This window comes from Polistes dominula, unplaced genomic scaffold, assembly GCF_049000335.1.
Source record: "Polistes dominula isolate Pdom_NZ unplaced genomic scaffold, Pdom_raw_medaka contig_84, whole genome shotgun sequence".
NCBI lineage: Eukaryota > Metazoa > Arthropoda > Insecta > Hymenoptera > Vespidae > Polistes > Polistes dominula.
Genome location: NW_028300944.1, coordinates 561444 through 584064, shown reverse-complemented (window position 1 = coordinate 584064; position 22621 = coordinate 561444). Strand labels below are relative to the sequence as shown.

The window sequence follows — 22621 nt, the reverse complement described above, 5'->3', positions numbered from 1 at the left end:
ATGTAATTAATTTATTGTTCATGTGCAGTGATGACTTCGAGTGCTAAATAATGCTGTAATATAAGTAGAGTGTATTAGAGTATTAAAATAATTGTTAATTAATTGATAGAAGTATCGATTATTGATTAAAAGTACGAGATATATTATTGGAGTACCTTCCTCTTCGAAATTCACTTATAGACTGACCCAATGTTCTCTAAAACAAAACTTTGATTAGAAAGTTGTTTATGATTTTTCTTATGTTGATTATTTCTGCAACGGTAATTAAAATTCTAATAAAGAAAATTCAATATTATAATGTTCAAATTTTATTATTTTATTCATTCTAATGGAATTAATTTATTCTTCATGCGCAGTGATGATTCTGAAAATAAAAATTATTTGTTATATAAGTAGAGCGTATAAGAATATTAAAATAATTGTTAAATAATCGATAGAAGTATCGAATATTATTTAAAAGTACGGAATATATTTTCGAAGTACCTTCCTCTTCGAAATTCACTTATAGACTGAGCCGTTGTTCTCTATAACAAAACATTAATTAGAAAGTTGTTTATATGACTATTTTTTTATGTTGAGCATGTGGGCAACGGTTATAATAATTCTAATAAAGAAAATTCAAGACTATAACGTTCCGATTTTAACATTCTTTTTATTCTAATGTAATTTTATTTATTTTTCATGCGCAGTGACGACTTCGAGTGCTAAATACTGCTGTAATATAAGTAGAGTATATTAGAGTATTAAAATAATTGTTAATTAATTGATAGAAGTATCGATTATTGTTTAAAAGTACGAGATAAATTATTGGAGTACCTTCCTCTTCGAAATTCACTTATAGACTGACCCAATGTTCTCTAAAACAAAACTTTGATTAGAAAGTTGTTTATGATTTTTCTTATGTTGATTATTTCCGCAACGGTAATTAAAATTCTAATAAAGAAAATTCAAAATTATAACGTTCAAATTTTATTATTTTATTCATTCTAACGTAATTATTTTATAGTTCATGCGCAGTGACGACTTCGAGTGCTAAATAATGCTGTAATATAAGTAGAGTGTATTAGAGTATTAAAATAATTGTTAATTAATTGATAGAAGTATCGATTATTGTTTAAAAGTACGAGATAAATTATTGGAGTACCTTCCTCTTCCAAATTCACTTATAGACTGACCCAATGTTCTCTAAAACAAAACTTTGATTAGAAAGTTGTTTATGATTTTTCTTATGTTGATTATTTCTGCAACGGTAATAATAATTCTAATAAAGAAAATTCAATATTATAACGTACAGATTTTATTATTTTATTCATTCTAATGTAATTAATTTATTGTTCATGTGCAGTGATGACTTCGAGTGCTAAATAATGCTGTAATATAAGTAGAGTGTATTACAGTATTAAAATAATTGTTAATTAGTTGATAGAAGTATCGATTATTGTTTAAAAGTACGAGATAAATTATTGGAGTACCTTCCTCTTCGAAATTCACTTATAGACTGACCCAATGTTCTCTAAAACAAAACTTTGATTAGAAAGTTGTTTATGATTTTTCTTATGTTGATTATTTCTGCAACGGTAATTAAAATTCTAATAAAGAAAATTCAATATTATAACGTTCAAATTTTATTATTTTATTCATTCTAACGTAATTATTTTATAGTTCATGCGCAGTGACGACTTCGAGTGCTAAATAATGCTGTAATATAAGTAGAGTGTATTAGAGTATTAAAATAATTGTTAATTAATTGATAGAAGTATCGATTATTGTTTAAAAGTACGAGATAAATTATTGGAGTACCTTCCTCTTCGAAATTCACTTATAGACTGACCCAATGTTCTCTAAAACAAAACTTTGATTAGAAAGTTGTTTATGATTTTTCTTATGTTGATTATTTCTGCAACAGTAACTAAAATTCTAATAAAGAAAATTCAATATTATAACGTTCAAATTTTATTATTTTATTCATTTTAATTTAATTATTGTCTAACTCATGCTCAGTGATATCCTGTATGGTAATATTTTTGTTTAAAAAATTATCAGTTTAAAATTATTTAATATTTAATGTATGCTAATAGTTGTGTAAGGTGTATGTAAATTTACATACTGTAAAACAGTCTGAAATATAAGAAGAGTGTATTAGAATACTTAAATAATTGGTAAATAATCGAAAAGAATGCGTATTGTAATTTAGAAACACTGTGTATATGTTAGCTGCACCATCTTCCTCGAAATTTCCCTTCAGACTGAGCTTTTATCTTCTGTGAAAATACATATGAAAATACATATATTTAATGATGTTTATATGACATTTTCGAATGTTGAACATGCCTGCAATGGTAATAATATTTCTAATAAAGAAAATTGAACATTATAACGTTCAGATTTAAGCACTTTTTTTATTCAAAAATAATTATTTTATCATTTCTGCGCATTAAAGATTCGTGAACAAAAATTTCCTGTAATATAAGTAAAGTGTATTAGAAAATATTGAATTTAGCGCGTCAGTAATTAATCGATAGTGCAGATCATTCCCGCGAATTTTTTATTTATCGATATAATTTATGGTGGCATGCCTGAGAGAAAGATATCAATTGTTTTATGCATTTCTATATAAACGGACGATTCTCTTTTGTACGGTTGTGTTCTTCTATACGATTCGATAAAGTTTTCACAGTGTTAACATTATCTTTATTTTTATTCATTATTGTTAAAATATTGTTTATAAATAAATTATATTATGTGGAATTTAACGTTGTTGTAGGAGAAAAACGAGTTATACGTACGTGTGGTGGTTAAGCTTGTGTGCGTGATGAATCTTATGATTGGTCATTTCAAGTCCGAAATAACAAATCAGCTAATTAGCCAATGAAACGTCAGCAATCTGTTACCAACGTACCGCGAAGGAGAAGTGACCACCATTTTGAATTTGTCATCTATAGTAGTTGCAGCAGATTTGGTCGTCCGTTGATATCAGGTAATTAAAAGATTTTTTCTAACGTTTAAACCTTTAAATTATATATTAAACGATAACTAAAAGCATGATTTCTATACGTGAGTGTTTTCAAAACTGAAAAATACAAATTTCGAAAGATATCCGTGAAAATATAATTGTCCGACATTTCTCGGTTTCCCGCCATATCTCACTAAGGCTAACTTATAATATTTCGTCTAATTTTTATCTTTTTCTCATGGTATCAATACTTTTTATCATCTCTAATAATGTTCCAATTAATTATTTTTCATAATTACGTATTCAAAAATCGTATATCGTATTAAATTTGATTTCTGTCACATACACATATATATATATATATAGGCATATATACATAAGTATAGGTAACTCGTATACGTACTCTCATATATTTGATTTTCTTAATATTGTACTAATGTAATTTTATTTCTTACTTATTATAGTTTTCCAAGCGTTGGGAGAATCCAATATGAATACATATACTCAATCTAAGAATCGTGCTTCCTTTTACATCGGAGTAATGACTAAACTATCGAGGTAAATCTATCACTTTATTTTAAAGCAAAAAGAAGTGCAACAGAAAGAGAAAACGAGAAAGAAAGAAAAAGTATACAAACATTCGACTTCCAGGTAGTCAAATGTATTCATAAATTTCTAGGAAATTCTCGAGATGAAAATAAAAAAGAAACAGTTGAAAACAAAAGAAAACAACAGAGTACCGAGCACCGAGCATCGAATACCCGAGTACTTCCGAGCACCCGAGTACCCCCGAGCATCCGAGTACCCCCGAGCACCGAGAGTTCGGCACTACCAAGGTTAAACGTAGTAATGTATCTCTTTCCCCTTTCGTCTTTTGACACGTTAAGATCGTCAAAAGTAACTACACGCAGTAAATTATTGAATAATTTTATTTCTAACCTTATCGTGTTAATTTTAATACTTTAAAAAGATGTTCATTAGATTGAATGGTATAAAAAACGATTTACTTTTTAGGTTACACTCTTTATTGAATTATATTTAACATTGATTCTTTATGATATAGTATCTTATAACGTGTGTGTTCTGCCTTCAGAAATGATTGACAGGAAATATTGTAATATAATCTTTAGTATGTTTCAGCTTTTTCAGACTTTTTATTTCATTTTATTTTATACATCGTCATCCTAAGGGTAGGATACCCATCCTGCAGTCATCAACGAAGACTAAAAGTAAGTATATTTTACTGTCAAACATTTCTATGATAATTTCAATTGATTTTTATTACAACAATGATCTTAATTGTTCTTTTTCTTTTTCTGTTTCAGAAAATCATTGCAATCGAGCGCGTAGGCAATGAGGTTCTCGTGTGTTGCATCGTGTTAAAATAAAATATAAAAAAGTCGACAAAAGAGTAGATTCAGTGTTGATCGTCGCATGTTAAAGTTTCGTTTGCTCGGTTAAGAAACTCGCAAGTTTCTTTTATTAAGTTTAAACGTGTGCTCATCGTCATCCTAAGGGTAGGAGACCCATCGTGCATTCATCAATGAAGAAAAAACGTAAGTCAATTTTTATATGAAACATTTTTTCAATAATTATAGTAATTTTTATATAACAAGGATTTATATAATCTTTTTTTTATTTGTGTTTTAGATCATCGTTGGAATGGTATTCACATTTTATTAATTAAATTCATTTAGAAATTCGTTTAACACTAGATTTTTTCACTATTGTTTTGTTTAATATTTTTTTAAAAATTTACAAACATTGTTTGAATGAAAAAGTGCATAGAGGAGGGGAATTAATATTAATATATATTTCATTACAGTATTAAAAATTACCATATATTTCTAAAAAATATTCTACTTTAAAATTTTAATTAAATTTAAATTTTATTAAATTACAATTAATTAAAATATTTCTATTTAATATATATGTAACAAAATGAATCACATTTGCTCAGTCCATAAATCTAGTGTTAAATGAATTAACTGCATGTAATGCAGTTTTATAGTCATTCTTTGTGCATTGTCATCGTCCTCCTAAGGATAGGAGATCTATTGTGCACTCATCAATAAAGATTTACAGTAAGTATATTTTTGTATTAAATAATTCTTCAAAAATTTTAATGATTTTCTGTAATAGTAATGATATTAATAGTATTGTTTTTTATTTCAGTTTCAGATTGCAATCGTGCACGAATGGCCCATGTGAAGTGACCGGAAGTGAAATTTTTGTTCTTGCATTTGACTGCGAGCAATGCAGTCTTTGAATTAGTGCAGTCTAGAATCAGTGATCGGGCGAGTAATAAGTTAAAATCAAACGCGAATTAGAGTCAGTGTTGTTCGTCGTATAATAAAATTTCGGTATCGCGATAAGAAACTCATCTATAGTTTCTTATTTTTGTATAAACCGCGTTTTTAGATTCACGCGAGGTGCATCACCATGGTGCAATAGAGCTGCATCTCATTGGAATGCATTGTAAGTATTCATTTGTATTTACATTTTATTCGATTTTATTTTATATGATTTTGAATAATATTCCAAATAACTTATCGTTTTGTTCTATTTTATTTTACAGACATAACCATGGATTCTCTTCCTTTCGAAGATGTTGAATGAATTCTTCGATGGATCTTCGATGGATCTTCGATGGATCTTCTTCAATGGCAAATCGAGTATCGTCTTCCATGGTCAGACTACAATATTTGCTGCGAAGTAGGAGTGTTTTGGAGCCATCGCAGAACTTCTTAAACCATGAGTTTTTATTTAAAGTCCCTCCAGTGCTCAATCATGCCGAGGATGAAAGGTCCAAATCGGCACGAGTTACTGGTTGTAATTATTTAAATAAATTATTGACGAGCACATGAGTAATTCCTTTTTAGGAGTTACTCATGAAAATTGTATATTTTATTGTATGTTTTATTATTAGTTCAGGATAGGTTTTCTTGTCTCATCGGTTAAATTCATTTAATTAATAATGCAATTAATAAATGCACTCTCTTTTTTATTACGTGTTTTGTTCGTGGTTAGTAGTGATGAAATCGAGCATTAATTTACTCGTTTTCGTCCTGGAAAGCATGTAATAAATGTCTTACATGCATTGCTTCGTACATAGTTTATCTAATCGAGATTTATTTTGATATATCAAGATTTTGATATTTTAAATAAATGAGCAAGAAGACAAACTCATTCGCGACGGATAGACTTTGGCAGTTAAGTGGCGGCTCAAAGCCCAGTTCTTTAATTAGAACAGCCAACTTAATGAAAGGAGTCGTCCGAGGTTTGCAAAAAATATCCATCATTATTGTAGAGTCTTTTAATACATCCTTACCTCGAAACTCTAATTGTTTCATATGGGGTAACTTTTTTTTTCATTCGCTTGTTTAAGTCATTATTCACCAAATGACTTGTAGAGTCCTTAGCCCGTTTAGATGAATTTTTATTGAAATCTTTTGATATATTTATATATGTGTTAATTATATTTTTTTAGATCAGGATTTTCAGCTTCTAATATACTAATCTCCCGTTTCTCCCCCCATACTTTCTGCGTTCTCATCTATGCGTGTGCCCAGGTGTTACACGTATGGGTGAGAAACAGTTAGCGTGGGTTTAGTTTTAGTTTTTTCCCCTATTGGCGGCTGCTATTGTGCTAGTGATTGCACGATGTACTTTACACCTGTGTGTGCGTATTAGGTAGTGTGTATTGTACATCGTTACGCGATATGTTTTTATTCATTTAATACATCATTAAATACTTAAAGCATTACTTCTATATATCTATCTTCATTCTTATATTTATATTAAATATTTCTCTTTTTTTTTTTTATAATCGTTTGCATAGTAGAGTTACTGCATTTATTTGTGGAAACTTTGATATACTTGTATATTACTAGTATGCATACATATATACTAGTGTATACTTGTATTTTTGCTTTAGTTTTGTATGCAATAATCATTAGCCTTGGCAGTCGATTTCAGCAATACGTACGTATACCCATTAGCATATAAGTTTAGAAAACGTGGTTGAACTAGGGTGTCGGAGGTGCCCCGGGGCATGCTCTCTAGTTTAGGCTTTTGCACCCTGGTGGTATGTGTGAGAACCGTGGAGTGAGTGGGTGGGTATGTATGGTTTTTCTTAAAATGGGTAAAAATATGAATAATAGGCAGGCAGGTAGCATACTTCTCTGAATGAATGTGAAAACTTTAATTTTAAGTAGGTAGGATCCAGGAAAGGCATTAGACTTCTTGCTTCCACTCCGGAGTGGAAATTCCGCTTCCTGGTTTATACAGAATTGTTACAAAATTTGATCATCTCATTCTATATTATGCTTGATTTGTTAATTTATTTTGTGACTATTCTGTAATCTTGTATCATGATTCAAAGGTATTTGCAACCATTTGAAAGATTCATTTCTACTTCGATTTTATCTCGAACGAGATAGAGTCGAATAAAATTCGCAAATTCTTTGATGCATTTGATACTTAGTTTTAAGTATTTCAGGATTAGCACTACGCACTGTCGCGATTTCGTCTTACAGCTAGAAATATTTAATATAATAAACGAATAAATTAATAGCCAATTAATGAAATGATAGTATTGCAAGAAAATTCATTATACTTATTGCACTATTTATTTCAATTCGATTATATTACTCGACGTTAAAAGTGCGAAGTGTTATTAGGTCATCGTGGGAAATTTTGTACTGCTTGGACATTCGATTAAATGTTCTCGTGTATGGTCAATGAACTCCAAGTTCATTGATGGTCCACGAGCTAGAATATTAAACGGGAATTGTTAATTAATTTTTTAATAATTGAGAATTAGAATCATAACAAAATACCAGTTTATTTGCAAAAGTAGTTTGAAAAATTTCATCTTACTTGCACGTAAGAAATGTCCAAATGCAGTTTTCTGGAAATGAAGAAAGAAGAGGCTTAATGCCGAAGAGGCCCCCACTTAATTGTGGCTCAAGAGGGCAACTATCAGGCTATTGAGTTATTTTCAAAGGTTTAACAGTATGTTCGAACCTTTAGAGAATTGCTCTCTAGTCATATTTTATATTTTATTGTTTTACTTTTTTGCTCGTCATTAATTTTTAGTTGTAATTGGAGATGATGGACCATTCCGTCTCCTTGGGACACTAAATTTGTGTCTATATCGTCAAAAAGATGCACATGTGTTTAGTTAGTTCAGTCAAAAAATTTAATTTCCCTTATTATTAAATTTTAAAGTTTAATTATAGTTTTGGAATAATAGAGTTATCTTTTTTTTATTTTGTCTTTGAGATTTTTAACTTTTATCGTATTTTATTAAATTTGCAATTTTTCTTTTGTATATAACGTTGCTTAAAAGTATTCTGTAATAATTAATAGATATTATTTTTTTGCTAACTTAATATTTGTACTTTTACTTTTTCTTTATTTTTTTTTTTTTGTAAATGTTAAATCACACGTTTAAATTTAATTTTATTGCAAAGGTAAATAGATATTTGATAAAAGTAATTAGAGAATTCAATTTGAAAAGTGCATCTGCGAATTGGACGATTCACATGTTAGGCTATTGTATCTCACTTGATTTTATAATTAATATAGTTTTTTTTTTGTTACAGGTGATCTTCGTTGGATTTAACAACAAGCCTTTCTGATTCTTCTCCTGTTTTTTATAATATATGTATAATGGCATTTTTGAAGGCACACACATATTTTTTACCAAATATGAAATATATATATTTAAAAGTCTTTAATAATTATAGCATTGAATATTTGCACAGGTTTACAAAAGATTTTAAATTCGTTTGTTTATAAAATGTTTAATTTATTAACATATCTATTTCAGATTTAAGACTTTAATAGATCTACTTGCTTTTTTTTTATTTAACATAAAAAGATCGATATGTAATTTATCCAAATAATAATCTTCATAAATATAACTCAACTTCAAAAATAATAACGTAATCACAATTGAAATAGAATAAACTATAATTACGGATTTCGGTTAGAATACGAAAAAGTATTACCTGATTTACAAAACCTCATATTTATTCATGTTTTCACAATGTGAGAGACACACACTTGCACACAGTTCATATAAATTTCTAACGCTGCGTGTGATACATATATATATATATATATATGTATGATGTATACATATATCTATATTTATATATAGACATATATATACATATACATATACGGACGATATCGTTTTAATTACAATTAATTATTCTCGTAAGTGCACATATCGAGTTACCTTCACAGGAGCGTATCTTTGGCGTGCTCTTAAAATTATATATGCAATAGTTATATGCAAACCTCTTTTTGTTTGTTTTTTGTTTTTGTTTTGTCGTTATACATGCTGCAATTCTCTATTTTTTTTTCTTTTTTCTTTTTATATTATTCGAACGCATACACCAAAAGTCATTTGATTGAATAATCTTTCTTTGAACGATATCGATACGTTTGACTTTAGTATTACACGATTATATGTAGGCCTAATACAAACTTAATTTTTTTTATTTATTTATATATATAAATCTTTTCTTTTTTTTTTGTTTTCATATGGTATTAGTAGAAAACGATCGTACCGACGGCGTTCTCAGATATTTTATCATTTTCTACCTTATCAACGGGACAGTTTGCCTCTTAAGGTAAAATCAATTTTTCATTAGTTTTACGCGCTTATTAAATTTCCGTGATTTTTCTTATTATTTTTATTTTTAATCGACGCGTAAAAACATTCTTTTATTTTTATTTTGAGATTTTTTTTTTAGGGGTTTTTTTTTCCTTTTCTTTTTTGTTTTTTTTTTTTTTTGAGACTATTAGACACACAGCGAAACAGAGCGGAAGTTTTGTTCACAGTTGGAGATTTTTTTCGCAAAGCGATTAATTTTAATTTATATATATATATAATTAAAATAGAAAAAAAGGCAAAGAGAAGAATGAGAGAAAACAAGATAGGGAAACACACACCTTTTTGCTTTCTTTTCGTTAATGATTCACATGCAACTACAGTTACAAAAGTAACGTTCAATTGATCTATTTTCCCCCGCGTGCCTGTTTCGAATTTTATTTAAACAAAACAAAACATTTTTCTTATCTTTTATCATTTTCATCACGTATTACTAAATTTCATTTAATTAAATTGTTTACAGACGAACGGGGTAGGTCTTTTAAACGTCACCGATCAGCTGATATATATATATATAAATACACACACACACATACCAAGGTGTTACATGCCCACGCACACATGCACATATCACACGTAAAATTTTTTCAATCCCCTGTTTATCGTCGTTACACTTGTCGACGTATTATTTTTAATTTAAAAAAATGTCATTCTTTTTTTATTTTTTAACCCTTTCGTTATGGCACACTCGTTTAATATAAATTCGCTTATGGTGTACGACCCGATATATAGGTCAAATAGTAACGAAAAAGTTCATTATTTTTCTTGCAAATTAATAGCAGCATTTGTGGAACATATATATATATATATTATAGTTTTTTAATTATACTTGAAAAAATCAAGTTGTCAGGGTCGTTCATGCGTACATACAACAACGTGTTTTTTTATCGGCTCACTTAAATATGAAAAATTATCTTTCCGATCATGCTTATATGTAATACATGCACACTCACACATACACATATAATGTGTATATATATATATTTTTTTAATTATAGTATATCCGAAGTGCATGGGCCGCAAAAATAGGATAGGATAAATTCTTCTCTAATAGACTTTGCAGACGGACGTAATAGGTGTATACTTGTATAATATACATTATCAATATATATATATATATATATTATATACATATACATATACACATATATTATATATAATATTATTTTTTATATATTTTTATTAATATATATGTGCATATATACGTGTACATATATATATATATATATATATATACATATATTTTTTTAATAATAATATAATATAATATATATTTAGTATTTTTTCATATGTATTGCATTTTTTTTGCGTGGCATTTAATGCGGTGCCAGATATGACCATTTTTTTTTTCATATATTTTCGCTCGAATTAATAATTACGATGATATATTATTTCATTCACGATTAATTAATTAATTCATTTATTTATTTATTTATTTAATTTATTATAATTATAGTTTATTCAGATATGATGTAAACACACATACTTTTCAGCCTTGTTAGTTGAGATTATTTTTTTTTTAATCACTTTTTTATGTTTTTATATAATACGGTTTTATTTTTCTTCTTCTGCTTCTTTCTATTATCATATTTCATATTTTACTTTCTTTCTCTCTTCTCTTTTTTTTTATTTATTTATCTTTATTGTTGTTTTTGTTATTTGCTAATAGCCAACGTCCAATTAATAAAAATCAAAATAATACAAAATTGTATATAGTGTTTTATATTTGATTCACATTTCAAGAGCGTATCAAATTTTTTTTTTTTGGTTTACAAACGAGTATTATATATATATATATATGTTTATAAATTGAAAAAAATTAATAACTTTTACATAATTAATTTTAATGTTAATTAAAAAGACCATTGATGCCAAGATGTGTTAATCAAATATATAATTTCAAATAATTTATATTAAAATAAATAAAAATATATATATAACTAATAAATAAAATAATAATAAGAAAATAAAAAAGGGGATAAAAAAAAGTGTAAGAACGATAGCCATTTTGTTTATAATCTTACGATATAATAGTTAATATTTTGTTTAACTATCATATTGAAAAAATCCTTTGAGTACACTTTGTTGTTGTTCGTAATTTTCTTTTGAAGTTTTTAATAATCTCGAGAGAGAAAGAGAGAGAGAGAGAGAGAGAAAATATGTTGGTATATTTGATCAAAGTAATGGGTTTACCCTGTATAATATTAAGTTCTCAGTTCTTAAAAGGAGTTTCAATTTAGCGTAATAAGTAATATAAAACGAATAAGAGTAAGTTGTTTTTGTTCGGCACGATGTTTCATCCCGATTAATGTTTGTCCAACTTTTTTTTTGTTTGTTTTTTGTTTTTTAATCGTTTAAGCGGATTCAATCATCCCTTTGCTATTCTAATTTCGATAGGCGGCCCACAACGAAGTGCTCGTTAGTAAATAGTTTTAGTTTTAGTTTATAAAGCTTTGAGGTAAAAGGTAAATTTGTTTCGAGAGGCCTGTTTGATTAGATTGATTGATTGGTCAATGCGATAATAAAGAACTTTTATAGAAAATCTTTTTTTTTTTTTTTAATCAAGATTTCAATAACTTCGACCATAATTATTATTCGTTATACAATTATTTCGTAATATGTGTCGAGACGAATGGTTCTTGTTTCTTGTTTTTCTAATAAAAACGTTTTAATAATTATTTATATAATTTTATTTAATTAAATTTAACATTAAGATTGCAAGAACAAGTCAATTTTGATTCATTTACGATTTTATTGTTGATTTTTAATAACATTATGAAACACATACAAATATTAATTCAAACTATTGAAAAATGATTTAATTGTCAAATTAAAATATTATGCAAAAAAATAAAAAAGAAGAATTAAGTTTATTCTATCCTAAATATTATTAATAAACAAAATGTACGAATAATTTATGTATGAAAATTCTTTTAAACGTAGTTTCTTTAAAATAAAATTACTTAAATTAATTAATTTCAAACAAAGTATATAAATAAAAAGAAAAAGAAAATAAACTAATTATCATTAATAAAATAAATAAAAATTAACTATAAACATCTGGCAATCTAATGTTAAAAAAAAAAAAAGAAAAAATGAAAGAACAAATGAACAAAATTAAAATTCAATTTAGTTTCTCTTATTTTTTTTTATAATAATAATAATCAATCATCATCGACACATATATGTATATGTATACGCGCATGTTTATACAAATATATTCATTTATATCGTGATGAATAAAATAGGCAGATATTATTAGAGAAGGAAATGGGTAAATATTGAAAGCTTTTTCGTATATTTTTTAGTTTTCATATTTATGCTTTATACGTTTGATAAAACAAGGAAAAACAAATAATGAGATGAATTTTATGAATTATTCATGAACGAGTGTTAAAAGTGTTATATCTTGAACAATATTCTTCTTTTATTTATTATCATATTGTTTCGATTATTCTCTTTTCTATTTTGTTTGATTTTGCATTGATACCGTTCAATGAAAATTTAATGCATCAACGTAAAAGATCATTTGCAATTGAAATTAAACGAAGTATCAACAAGCTCTTCTAATACGATTCTTTGTGTACAAAGTTATATATATATACACACACACACATGCACAAAATTAAAATAAAATAAAATAAAATAAAATAAAATAAGATAAAACGTATTGTTGTTAAACGAAATTTTAGCAAAATTTGCAAAAACTTTGGACTATCCATCTGGTCGTGTTTGATCGTTTCAAACGAGCCACGTTGATTTTCAACTAACAAACCCCTGCACTTGCAGTTTGTTTTGCTAACACGTAGTATAAAGGGTTGCCTATACCTAAGGCAAATCTGCAACATCGACTGAAACTCCTATTTGAAATTGCATTTTTTTTTTCATTCACGGTGGCTTATTTTTTTAGGTTAATTCTCAACTCCCGTTTTAAATTCTTGATGTTCTTTTTTTTTTTTTTAACGAAATAAATATAATATATATATATATATATATATATATATATATATTCGTACAAGTGCACGTATTTAATAAATTATATAATAATAATAATAATAATAATAATAATAATAATTACAACGAAGTATAATATATTTGTTATCATCGCTTTTCTCTCCGATAATAAATGTTTTTTTTTTGTTCCATATTTGTCTCCTATTTTTAAATTTTTTTTTTTTTTATTGCAAGGATTCCTCATTTGTGTATGTATATTATAAATATACATATACATACATATATATATATAGATATGAGAGAGATAAGCGATTTTTGCGTTAGTTGTGTAAGTTTATTTATTTATTTTTTTATTTTTCAACGACAATAACAGGCGGACAGGTTTCTTTTTTTGTTTCTTTTTTTTTTTTTCTTTTTTTTTTTAGCCATATAAAATGCATAAATATATATACAGAATTTTTGAAGATTTTTTATGTCCAAAATAAAACGACGTCAGGTATTATTATTATTATTAATAATATTTATTTTATGCAAAGAAATTTAAAACACTTGACATCGTTTTTCTATTGGATAAATTTCAAACACCCGGTATACGTTTTCTTTTTCTCTCTCTGAAAACGAAGAGAAAAAGATCGAAACTCAATTATGCGTGTTCAACCAATTCTCGATCGTCAATCGCTTGCTGCTAACATAATTATGATGTATATGTGTATATGTGTGTGTGTGTATGATGATGTGTGAGTGTTCATATAGTAATATTATGCATTAGTTTTTTTATTTCGTTTTTTTTTTTTTTTTTTTTTTAATTATACGATATTCTAGGAACCACATTTTGTTTCAGTATGAATATAAAGGTGAACCTTCTTTTTTATTTATTTATTTATTTATTTTTTTTTTTTTATAATATGTATGTACGTATGTATGAGAGTTACGGCAGAGGATGTGTGTGAGGATTTGAATGATTAAAAAAAAATGAAAAAAGCGCTATAGGATACGTTCGATATTACGATTTACAAATATACTATTGTTTTTGTTTCGATTGGAAACAAATTCTACACCCCTTTCCCTAATGTCAAGCCCTTTTTCTTTCTTTTTTCATCCCTCGAATTTGAAACTGCGCGTTTCCCATTGCGGAAAATTTTTGTTCGTATCAAAATAACGCGAAAAATGCGTAGAAAATCATCGTAGTGCGAACTTTATTGATTATTTTTTTTTAATAATAATAATAATAATAATAATTGTTATTATTATTATTATTGTTATTATTATACTTTCTCTCGAGTTACGTGTTACGTGTACGTGGCAAAATAATTACGCGTTGTTTTTTTTTTTTTTTTTTTTTGGTAATATTTTACGACGAAATTGTATCGTTTCTTTTATTTATTTTTATTTTTTTTCATTTTTTTTTTATTTTTTTATTTTTTTCAATGGCAATTTGTAAACATATAATACGTTCATATCGATTCTCAATATTTAATTTATATCTCGTGTTCGTGTGTATGTGTGTTTTTGGAGTGTGTATATATTTATATATATATATATTTATAATATTTATTTTCATTATTTTTTTTTTTTTTGGTTGCTTTAATTTTCTTATTAGTTTTCCTAAGGTTTTTTTTTGCATTTTTCTTTTATTTTTTTACTATGATTCTACCGCTTTTTTTTTTTTTTGATATACTATGAAATATTTACGCATAGTTTTAACAGAAGAATAATAAAAAAAAAAAAAAAAAGAAAAGAAAAAAGAAAGAACATTGAATCGTACAAAAATTGACATACCAGCCGATTGCTTTTTTTTTAACTGCTCATTTCTTTTTTTTTTTTTCTTTTTGGTAATTTTTTTTTTTACTTATTGTTTATAACTCCATCGATCGTACATATATGTATACTCGTATATATTCTGTCATTTAACATACATATGTGTCCGGTGTTCATTCTTGATCAAACGTCATTGTTCCATTCGTTGATATGAGACATGTATGTATATACATATATATATTTATATTTGTTTATGTACAAGTTTTATATTCCAAATTCAATCTTCCAATTTTTAATTGAAACATTAATCTTCAACACTTGTATTTTTTTTTTTTTTTTTTTTTTTAATTTAATTTCAATAATATTATAATTAATTAATTTACATTCAATTTTATTCTTTTTTTTCTTACAAAAATCTGAGAAAAAGAAATCTACTAGATTTGTTGAATTTGAAGTATATATATAAAACTTGTATTTGCATATACATACATACATACATATATAGATATACATATGTATACGTATATTAGTCTATGAATAAATTCTAGGATCAGTTCTCAACCATTTAGCATAGCATCGATCATTTTCATTCTCAATCTTTATGAATGAGATTTATGTGAGTGAGTATGGGTGTGTGTTTGTGTGAGTATGTGTCTTAGGAAAGTTTTCAAGTATACGAAATTGATCGTATTTGAATGAAAGTTACTTTCGTTTTCTTTCATTTATTCTTTATTATTTCCTTGTTTTTTTTTTTTTACTTTTTAACACGCTGTGCGCCACACCCATTTTTAAGGAAATTCCCGTCAGGCCACGTGCGTCACTTAGAATCACAGCTGTCGTATGCTGTCAGTCATTTGTGACAGACGCGGCCTGAACGGAAAATCTAGTGTCAGTCACCGATGACTGACGTGGCGCTCAACGTGTTAATATTTAATATCCTCACTCACAAAAAGAAAGAGAAAGAGAGAAAGAGAGAGAGAGAGAGAGAGAGAGAGGGAGAGAGAGAGAATAGGCATTTAATTATTTTATATATGAAGATTCGCGATAGGTTACAGCCAAATCTTATGAATATATGTGTGTTTATGTGTGTGTGTGTCCACATAGGATGTAAATGATGATTATATAATTATTGTTAAAAATGTAGTGTAGAAAAAAAAAAGTAGCAGTACGTGTGAAATTCACACACACTCACACACATATACACACGAGAAACAACGCACGCATATTCACATAAACATACACGCACGCAGGCACACACGCACACTTCTCGCACACACGTGTTTACTCGATTTATAGAAATTTACGATTCTAGAAACATTTAAAGCTTATTTTACGAACTCACACATCGCCAGTGAATTCATTTGATATCTCGATTGCGCGATAATAATTAAATAAATAAATAAATTAATTAATTATTTAATTAATTAGTTAATTAATTAATTAAAGGACGATTGAATTTCATTTGAGAACGTTTGTTTCATTAGGACGAGTGCTTCATCTTTACGTATCCTCTTTCTTCATTTTGTTATTCATTTATTATTTTTTTGTTCAATGAATTATTATGTTCCTGTTTTTTATCTTGACAGATGTTTTTCACAATCAATTTTGTTATAACATTTGTTAATAATTTTTTAAATGAATTATTATGTTTTTTAACAATTAATTTTGTTATAATATTTTTTTGATGAATATTATTATTATTTCCTATTAATTTGTTTATAAACAACTATCACTTTCTCGTTTGTCGTAAACGATGATTCAACTCAAGTGTCCGTGCATTCTCATCGATGTTAAATATGTTTGAAATATTTTGGTTTTTTTATTTTTTTTTTTTAATTTTTTTTTCTTTGGTCCATCTCGTATATAATAATTCTATATACCATTTTTTTTTCCTACACACTGATTAGGATCCTTCCCTCTTTCATTTTTGTATTTTTCTATTATTTTTTGTTCGTCATATTTCAACGACGATTATTATATTATAGCGATCGCAAGAGTTAACACACTTCATATATCAGTTTTATATATATAAAAAAAAAACCAACCAACCAACCAACCCAACAAAAAAAAAAAACAAACAAATTGTATCTTTTACGCATATTACAATTATTGTATTATCTAATTATGTGTTATGTATGTATATATGAATGATAATAATAATAATGTATTTTTATATTCGGTGTACCTTACTTTAATCGCTATGAATATTGGGCGTCGTAAAAATTCTACCTTGATAAAAAGATCCTCGTCGTATTCTCACCTCGTCGTGTTAGTAATAGGTAGTCGTATAATCATAATCATAATCATAATCGTAATCATAGTCTCGTCGTTATCATAATCGTTATTATCATCATCGTCGTCGTTGGTATATGTATATGTATCTGAATGTGTAAGTGTCTTGTGTATGTGGTTAACTTGTTAGTGACAATTCACGTTAATGTATATATATATATATATATACATATATGTATGTATGTATGTATGTATGCATGTATTTACGTGCCAAGAAAATTTGCCAGCAGTGCTCTTTATTTTTTTTAAATACATACATATATATGTATATATATATGTATTTGTTAATAATATGTAATATGTATGTACGTATGTAAATATTTATGTATTATTCGATGACCCTGAAACGACGCGGGGTGTATTTTGTTTTTCTTCTTTTTATTAATTTGATTATTATTTTTATTATTATTATTATTATTATTATTATTATTATTATTTTGTCTCACGTTTTGTTGTTCATTTTATTTTTTATTTTTTTTTTGTTCTTTCGTTTAATTTTTTCACCGGTGTACGAGGGCGTTTTTTTTTTTTTTTTTTTTTTTTAATAAAAATTGACAATGGAGGGATTTTTTACTGTCCTGCCTACACCGTGTTTTAATCCTTTTTTTATTTATATAATATTTCTATTCTCTTTTGTCTTATATTTAAAAAAAATAAAAAATAAAAAAAAGAATTGTTTTTTTCTTTTAGGCCCACGAATTTTCTTTACATTCTCGTGTACCATAGGTTTAATCGAATGTGTTTTATAGTTTAGTTTTTTATCCTTCGTCCATCATTCGTTCTCCTAATCAATCCATGTGGTCATTTTTGAATGATTATAATTTAAATAAATAACAAATTTTGATATAAATCGTATAAACTAAAAATATAAATGTATCATTTGTTATAAATATAGGATTTTTGGTATAAATCATAAATAAACCATAAATAAATTGAAAAAAACATGTAAACGATCGACGATTCGTCAAAGTATTACAACCACACACACACACATGTTCATTTATTATATTATTTATTTAATATTGACGTTCGAAATATATTTTTTTATTAGTTTAATAGATGCATTTCTTTTTTTTTATGGTAACTCTCTTAAGATTTGCAATAAAAATAAAAACATAGAAAATAAAAAGAGAGAGTTTCATTATGGTTGTTGTAATACTTGTGACCATGACATTTAATTCTGATAATGGTCGTTGGTCATGATCAATGATCGTCATCTCGTTCTGTTATCTTTTGCAATCATTTTTGTAAAAGTCTTTTCCGGTAATGAAAATTGTGGTTTGTTTGTTGTTGGTTGTTTTTGGTTTCATAGCCTTTAGATATAATCTACGAAAGGTCCAATCATTTTTAATCTAAACGGTAGGATTCTATTTCAAGGAATACACGAATGCGTATTGGTTGCTTGTCCTGGTGATGATAATGGTACCGATAAATCCGAGTCTAATATCAGATCACTGATACACCCTACGATACCTTTGGTATATCTTCCACCTGTTGTTTTAATAATATCTGGTGCACCACCTGTTCAAAACAAAAATAAAATCATTTTATATTAGAAATTAATGAAATATTAAAATATTAAAAAATATATATATGTATATATATATATCTTATAAGAACAAATGTATTACTTTTTTTTATAAAATAAAATAATTTTCTATTAGAAAATATAAAACATAAATAAAATAACACAAAAACAATAAAACAAAATTGTAAAATAATTAAATATTAAAATATTAAAAAATATACATATTTTATAACAACAAATATATTATTTTTTTTTTATTATAAAATAATTTTGTAATGTAAAATAATTAAATATTAAAATATTAAAAATATATGTATTTAATTATTTTGTTGTATAATTAAATAAATATTTATATATGTATTTATATATACATTTAAATAGTATAATACATTTGTATTATAATATATATATATATAATAATTAATTTTTGTTTTGTTTAAATTAATTTTACTTACCAACATATAAACCAGTGTCGGTGTTTAATTGTCTTAATTGACCTGGGGAAGATGCCGACACACCTGTACCACTGTCAACTACGAGAGATGCCCATTGTTCGTTTCTAAAATCAATTTTAGTATTTCATTTTATTTTTTTTTGATAATATGATATTTTGTCTTTTGTATTCTTTTATTTTTTTACCTGACGGCTCGAACACGATGCCACAAATCATCGTCCAGCCTTGTAAGATTGTATTTTAAAATGGCTTCACCTGAGCCAAGATTATAAGCCAATGTAAGATAACCCTGATTTAAACCTAGTGCTAGGAAATCGTCATTTTCATCTTTTTGTTCTTGTGGATCCGAATGTCGGCCACTCCAAAGTAATAAACCACTACTGCTGCTTGCTCTGAATCTCATATTAATGTCTACTCTATAACTTATTATCCTGAAACATAAACAATAATAAATTTTGCAGATTAATTACACTATTCTTATTATAAGTGTCTTATTGTGAGTGTGAATCAAATAATTCTTTATAAAAAAAAAAGGTATATTTATTCTAATATTTAATGAGATTTAAGTTAATTGGATAATCGATAAAATATAATAATATATATATATAAATATAAATAAAATTTATTAAATATTATAATATTTAATTATTTTTGGTCAAATAACTGGTTTATAAAAAACTACATATTTTAATATAGAAAATTAGATTTTAACTAATTTAATATATAATAATATAATATAATAAAATATAATATAATAGTATATATATAAATATATTATAATGTATTTAATTATTTTTGATCAAATTGCTGCTTTAAAAAAAAAGAAAAAAACATATATCTTAATACAGAAAATTAAATTTTAAACAATCTATTACAAATATACCTTACTATACCTTTTTATTATATTCTAATAAAAATAACAACATTCCAATCATTTGATCTCACTCTGTAGATTTAATTCTATATTTAAAGTGCACCCCTGTAGTATTTCAACAAAAATGTGCACTTCTTTTGTTTTATTTTTTATTATTTAATAATAGATATTAAGATTATATAAATAATTAGATATATATATACCTTTTCATAGTGTCGGCGTCATTATAATGAAGATAACTTTCACTTCCTGTGAAACTAGGAACCGAATTTAGAAATATCGTAGGTGGTGGTGGCAGGTTGACATTAGTACCAGCACGCACAGACGTTAATAACGTATAATCATCTAAAATTGGGCATGGATGGGGTACACCAGCATGACATCGACATGTAAATCGATCTCGCAAAGGTCGACATTCAGCATCTCCGCAAGGCCTAGCCTCGCAAGCGTGACCACAATTTCCAACGTTCATACCACCCAAGGCCTCAGCCAAGATACCAATCTGAAAATTCAAATAACACGCGAATAGAAATGAAATATTTCAAACCTCCCTCCCTATCCCCACATAAGGAAAATCAATAAAAAAAATTACGTAAAATAATCGATGAAAAATATCCAATGAAATTGAACAATTTATTTTCAAAGTAAATTCATTGTTTTTCTTTATTTTTTAAACGTTTCATTGTTACGGGCGTATATATGCGTTCATGTAAATTTTCTTATAGTCCTAACTGTGATAATGTAATTAAATTATGTTCAATTTTACCTCACGTCGATTGAGAATAACACTTTGAATGCATCCGACGAAACTGCTGGTTGTTTTAAGTTTTAAAGAATATAGATCGGGGGATGGTGCACCACCGAGATAAAGATTAAGGGGTAAAAATAATTGTGTGAATGCACCCGGTGCCAAAATTTCTCGAATTAGTTCGTTCTCAACGTTAAGAGATGCCAAACGACCTGTTCTTGATACTTTGATTTCCAACCATTCACCTAAACGTATTGGATTGTCGCTCCTGAAATTAAATTCAATTATCAAAAAAAAAAAAAAATCATCCTATATTTTAAAATTGCAATATAACAATTATTTTTTTACAATCGTTCAACGTGCAAATCAAATTTTCTTTTTTTTTTTTTTAATACTAGAGGAACCAGATAGTCGCTTTTTTATATTAAATTCAAACGTATAAATTTTTATTTTGTTAATAATTTAATTAACCTTTGTTATCAACAACAATCCTTTTTTATTTAGTGTAGAAATTTTTTTTTTTTTTTTTTATGTCGCTTCGATACAAATCAATTGATTTTTGATTAAAATATAAAACGATATTACTTTCTGCTCCCCCTTTATATAAAATTACATTTATAATTATTATTATTTATTTTTTTGTTTGTTTGTTTGTTTATATATATATATGTGTATGTAAATGTAAATAGACCTTAAAGTAGCTGCACCAGTTCCTAAATCAAAGGTGAAGTGTACGTATCCCGAGGAAAGATAAAGTGCGATGAAATCACCGGAAGCATCGCTATGGTGCCCATTGTAAATGATTACACCATCGGGAGCCGTAGGCTTTAAGGTCACAGATAATTCTAACCATGATAGTGAAGTATCACCTAATCCTGGATAACGTAAATAGGATGACCCATTAAATGATGGTACCTGTCAAATAAAAACAGAAATATTCATAGTGTTTAAAGTAAACTTTCCCATAAATAAATAATTATTATCATAAATTATTTCGAAACGTGTTAAACCAAGTTTCCAAACGAAGTTATTTTCATTATACATTCAGTTCATGCTCTCGTTATACTATTTTATTATTTAATTTATAATTTATTAATATTTATTAGATATAATAAATAATAATATAAATTAATATTATATATAATAAATATTAATTAAATAATATTATTATTTATATAATATTTTATATAAAATAATTATTGAAAGATCTGTTGTTAAATTTATACATAAATTTAATTATATTATTATTATTATTATATATTAACTATATATATATAATATTAATTTATAAATAGATATAAACAATTTAATAAATTTAATAATTAAAATACAAATTAAACAAATTTCTAAATAATTCATGGTTTTAATTATT

At 26.3% G+C, this 22621-nt stretch overlaps 1 protein-coding gene and 2 long non-coding RNA genes across 19 annotated transcripts in view; 1 reads left to right on the top strand and 2 right to left on the bottom strand.

The window, feature by feature from the left end:
* Positions 1–2775: 2775 nt before the first annotated feature.
* On the top strand, positions 2776–3782 carry LOC149032767 (uncharacterized). The gene is made up of 3 exons (XR_016176313.1): positions 2776–2977; positions 3418–3511; positions 3633–3782. It is a non-coding gene; the product is annotated as an uncharacterized LOC149032767 (long non-coding RNA).
* A 5189-nt stretch (positions 3783–8971) lies between these two features.
* Positions 8972–13635, bottom strand: LOC149032766 (uncharacterized). The gene is made up of 2 exons (XR_016176357.1): positions 9147–13635; positions 8972–9106 (listed from the first exon to the last, which is right to left on the bottom strand). It is a non-coding gene; the product is annotated as an uncharacterized LOC149032766 (long non-coding RNA).
* Positions 13636–14818: 1183 nt separating this feature from the next.
* Positions 14819–22621, bottom strand: part of LOC107071577 (EGF like, fibronectin type III and laminin G domains protein pikachurin) — a 60883-nt gene continuing 53080 nt past the window's right edge. For all 17 annotated transcript variants that reach the window (XM_089171842.1, XM_089171855.1, XM_089171848.1 and 14 more), the window contains 6 exons: positions 21941–22164; positions 21268–21517; positions 20705–21003; positions 19813–20058; positions 19629–19732; positions 14819–19166 (listed from right to left, as the gene is read on the bottom strand). In XM_089171842.1, coding sequence (XP_089027968.1) covers positions 19018–19166; positions 19629–19732; positions 19813–20058; positions 20705–21003; positions 21268–21517; positions 21941–22164 — 1272 coding nt within the window. In that variant the 3' untranslated portion in view covers positions 14819–19017. The remainder of the gene's footprint in view (positions 19167–19628; positions 19733–19812; positions 20059–20704; positions 21004–21267; positions 21518–21940; positions 22165–22621) is intronic.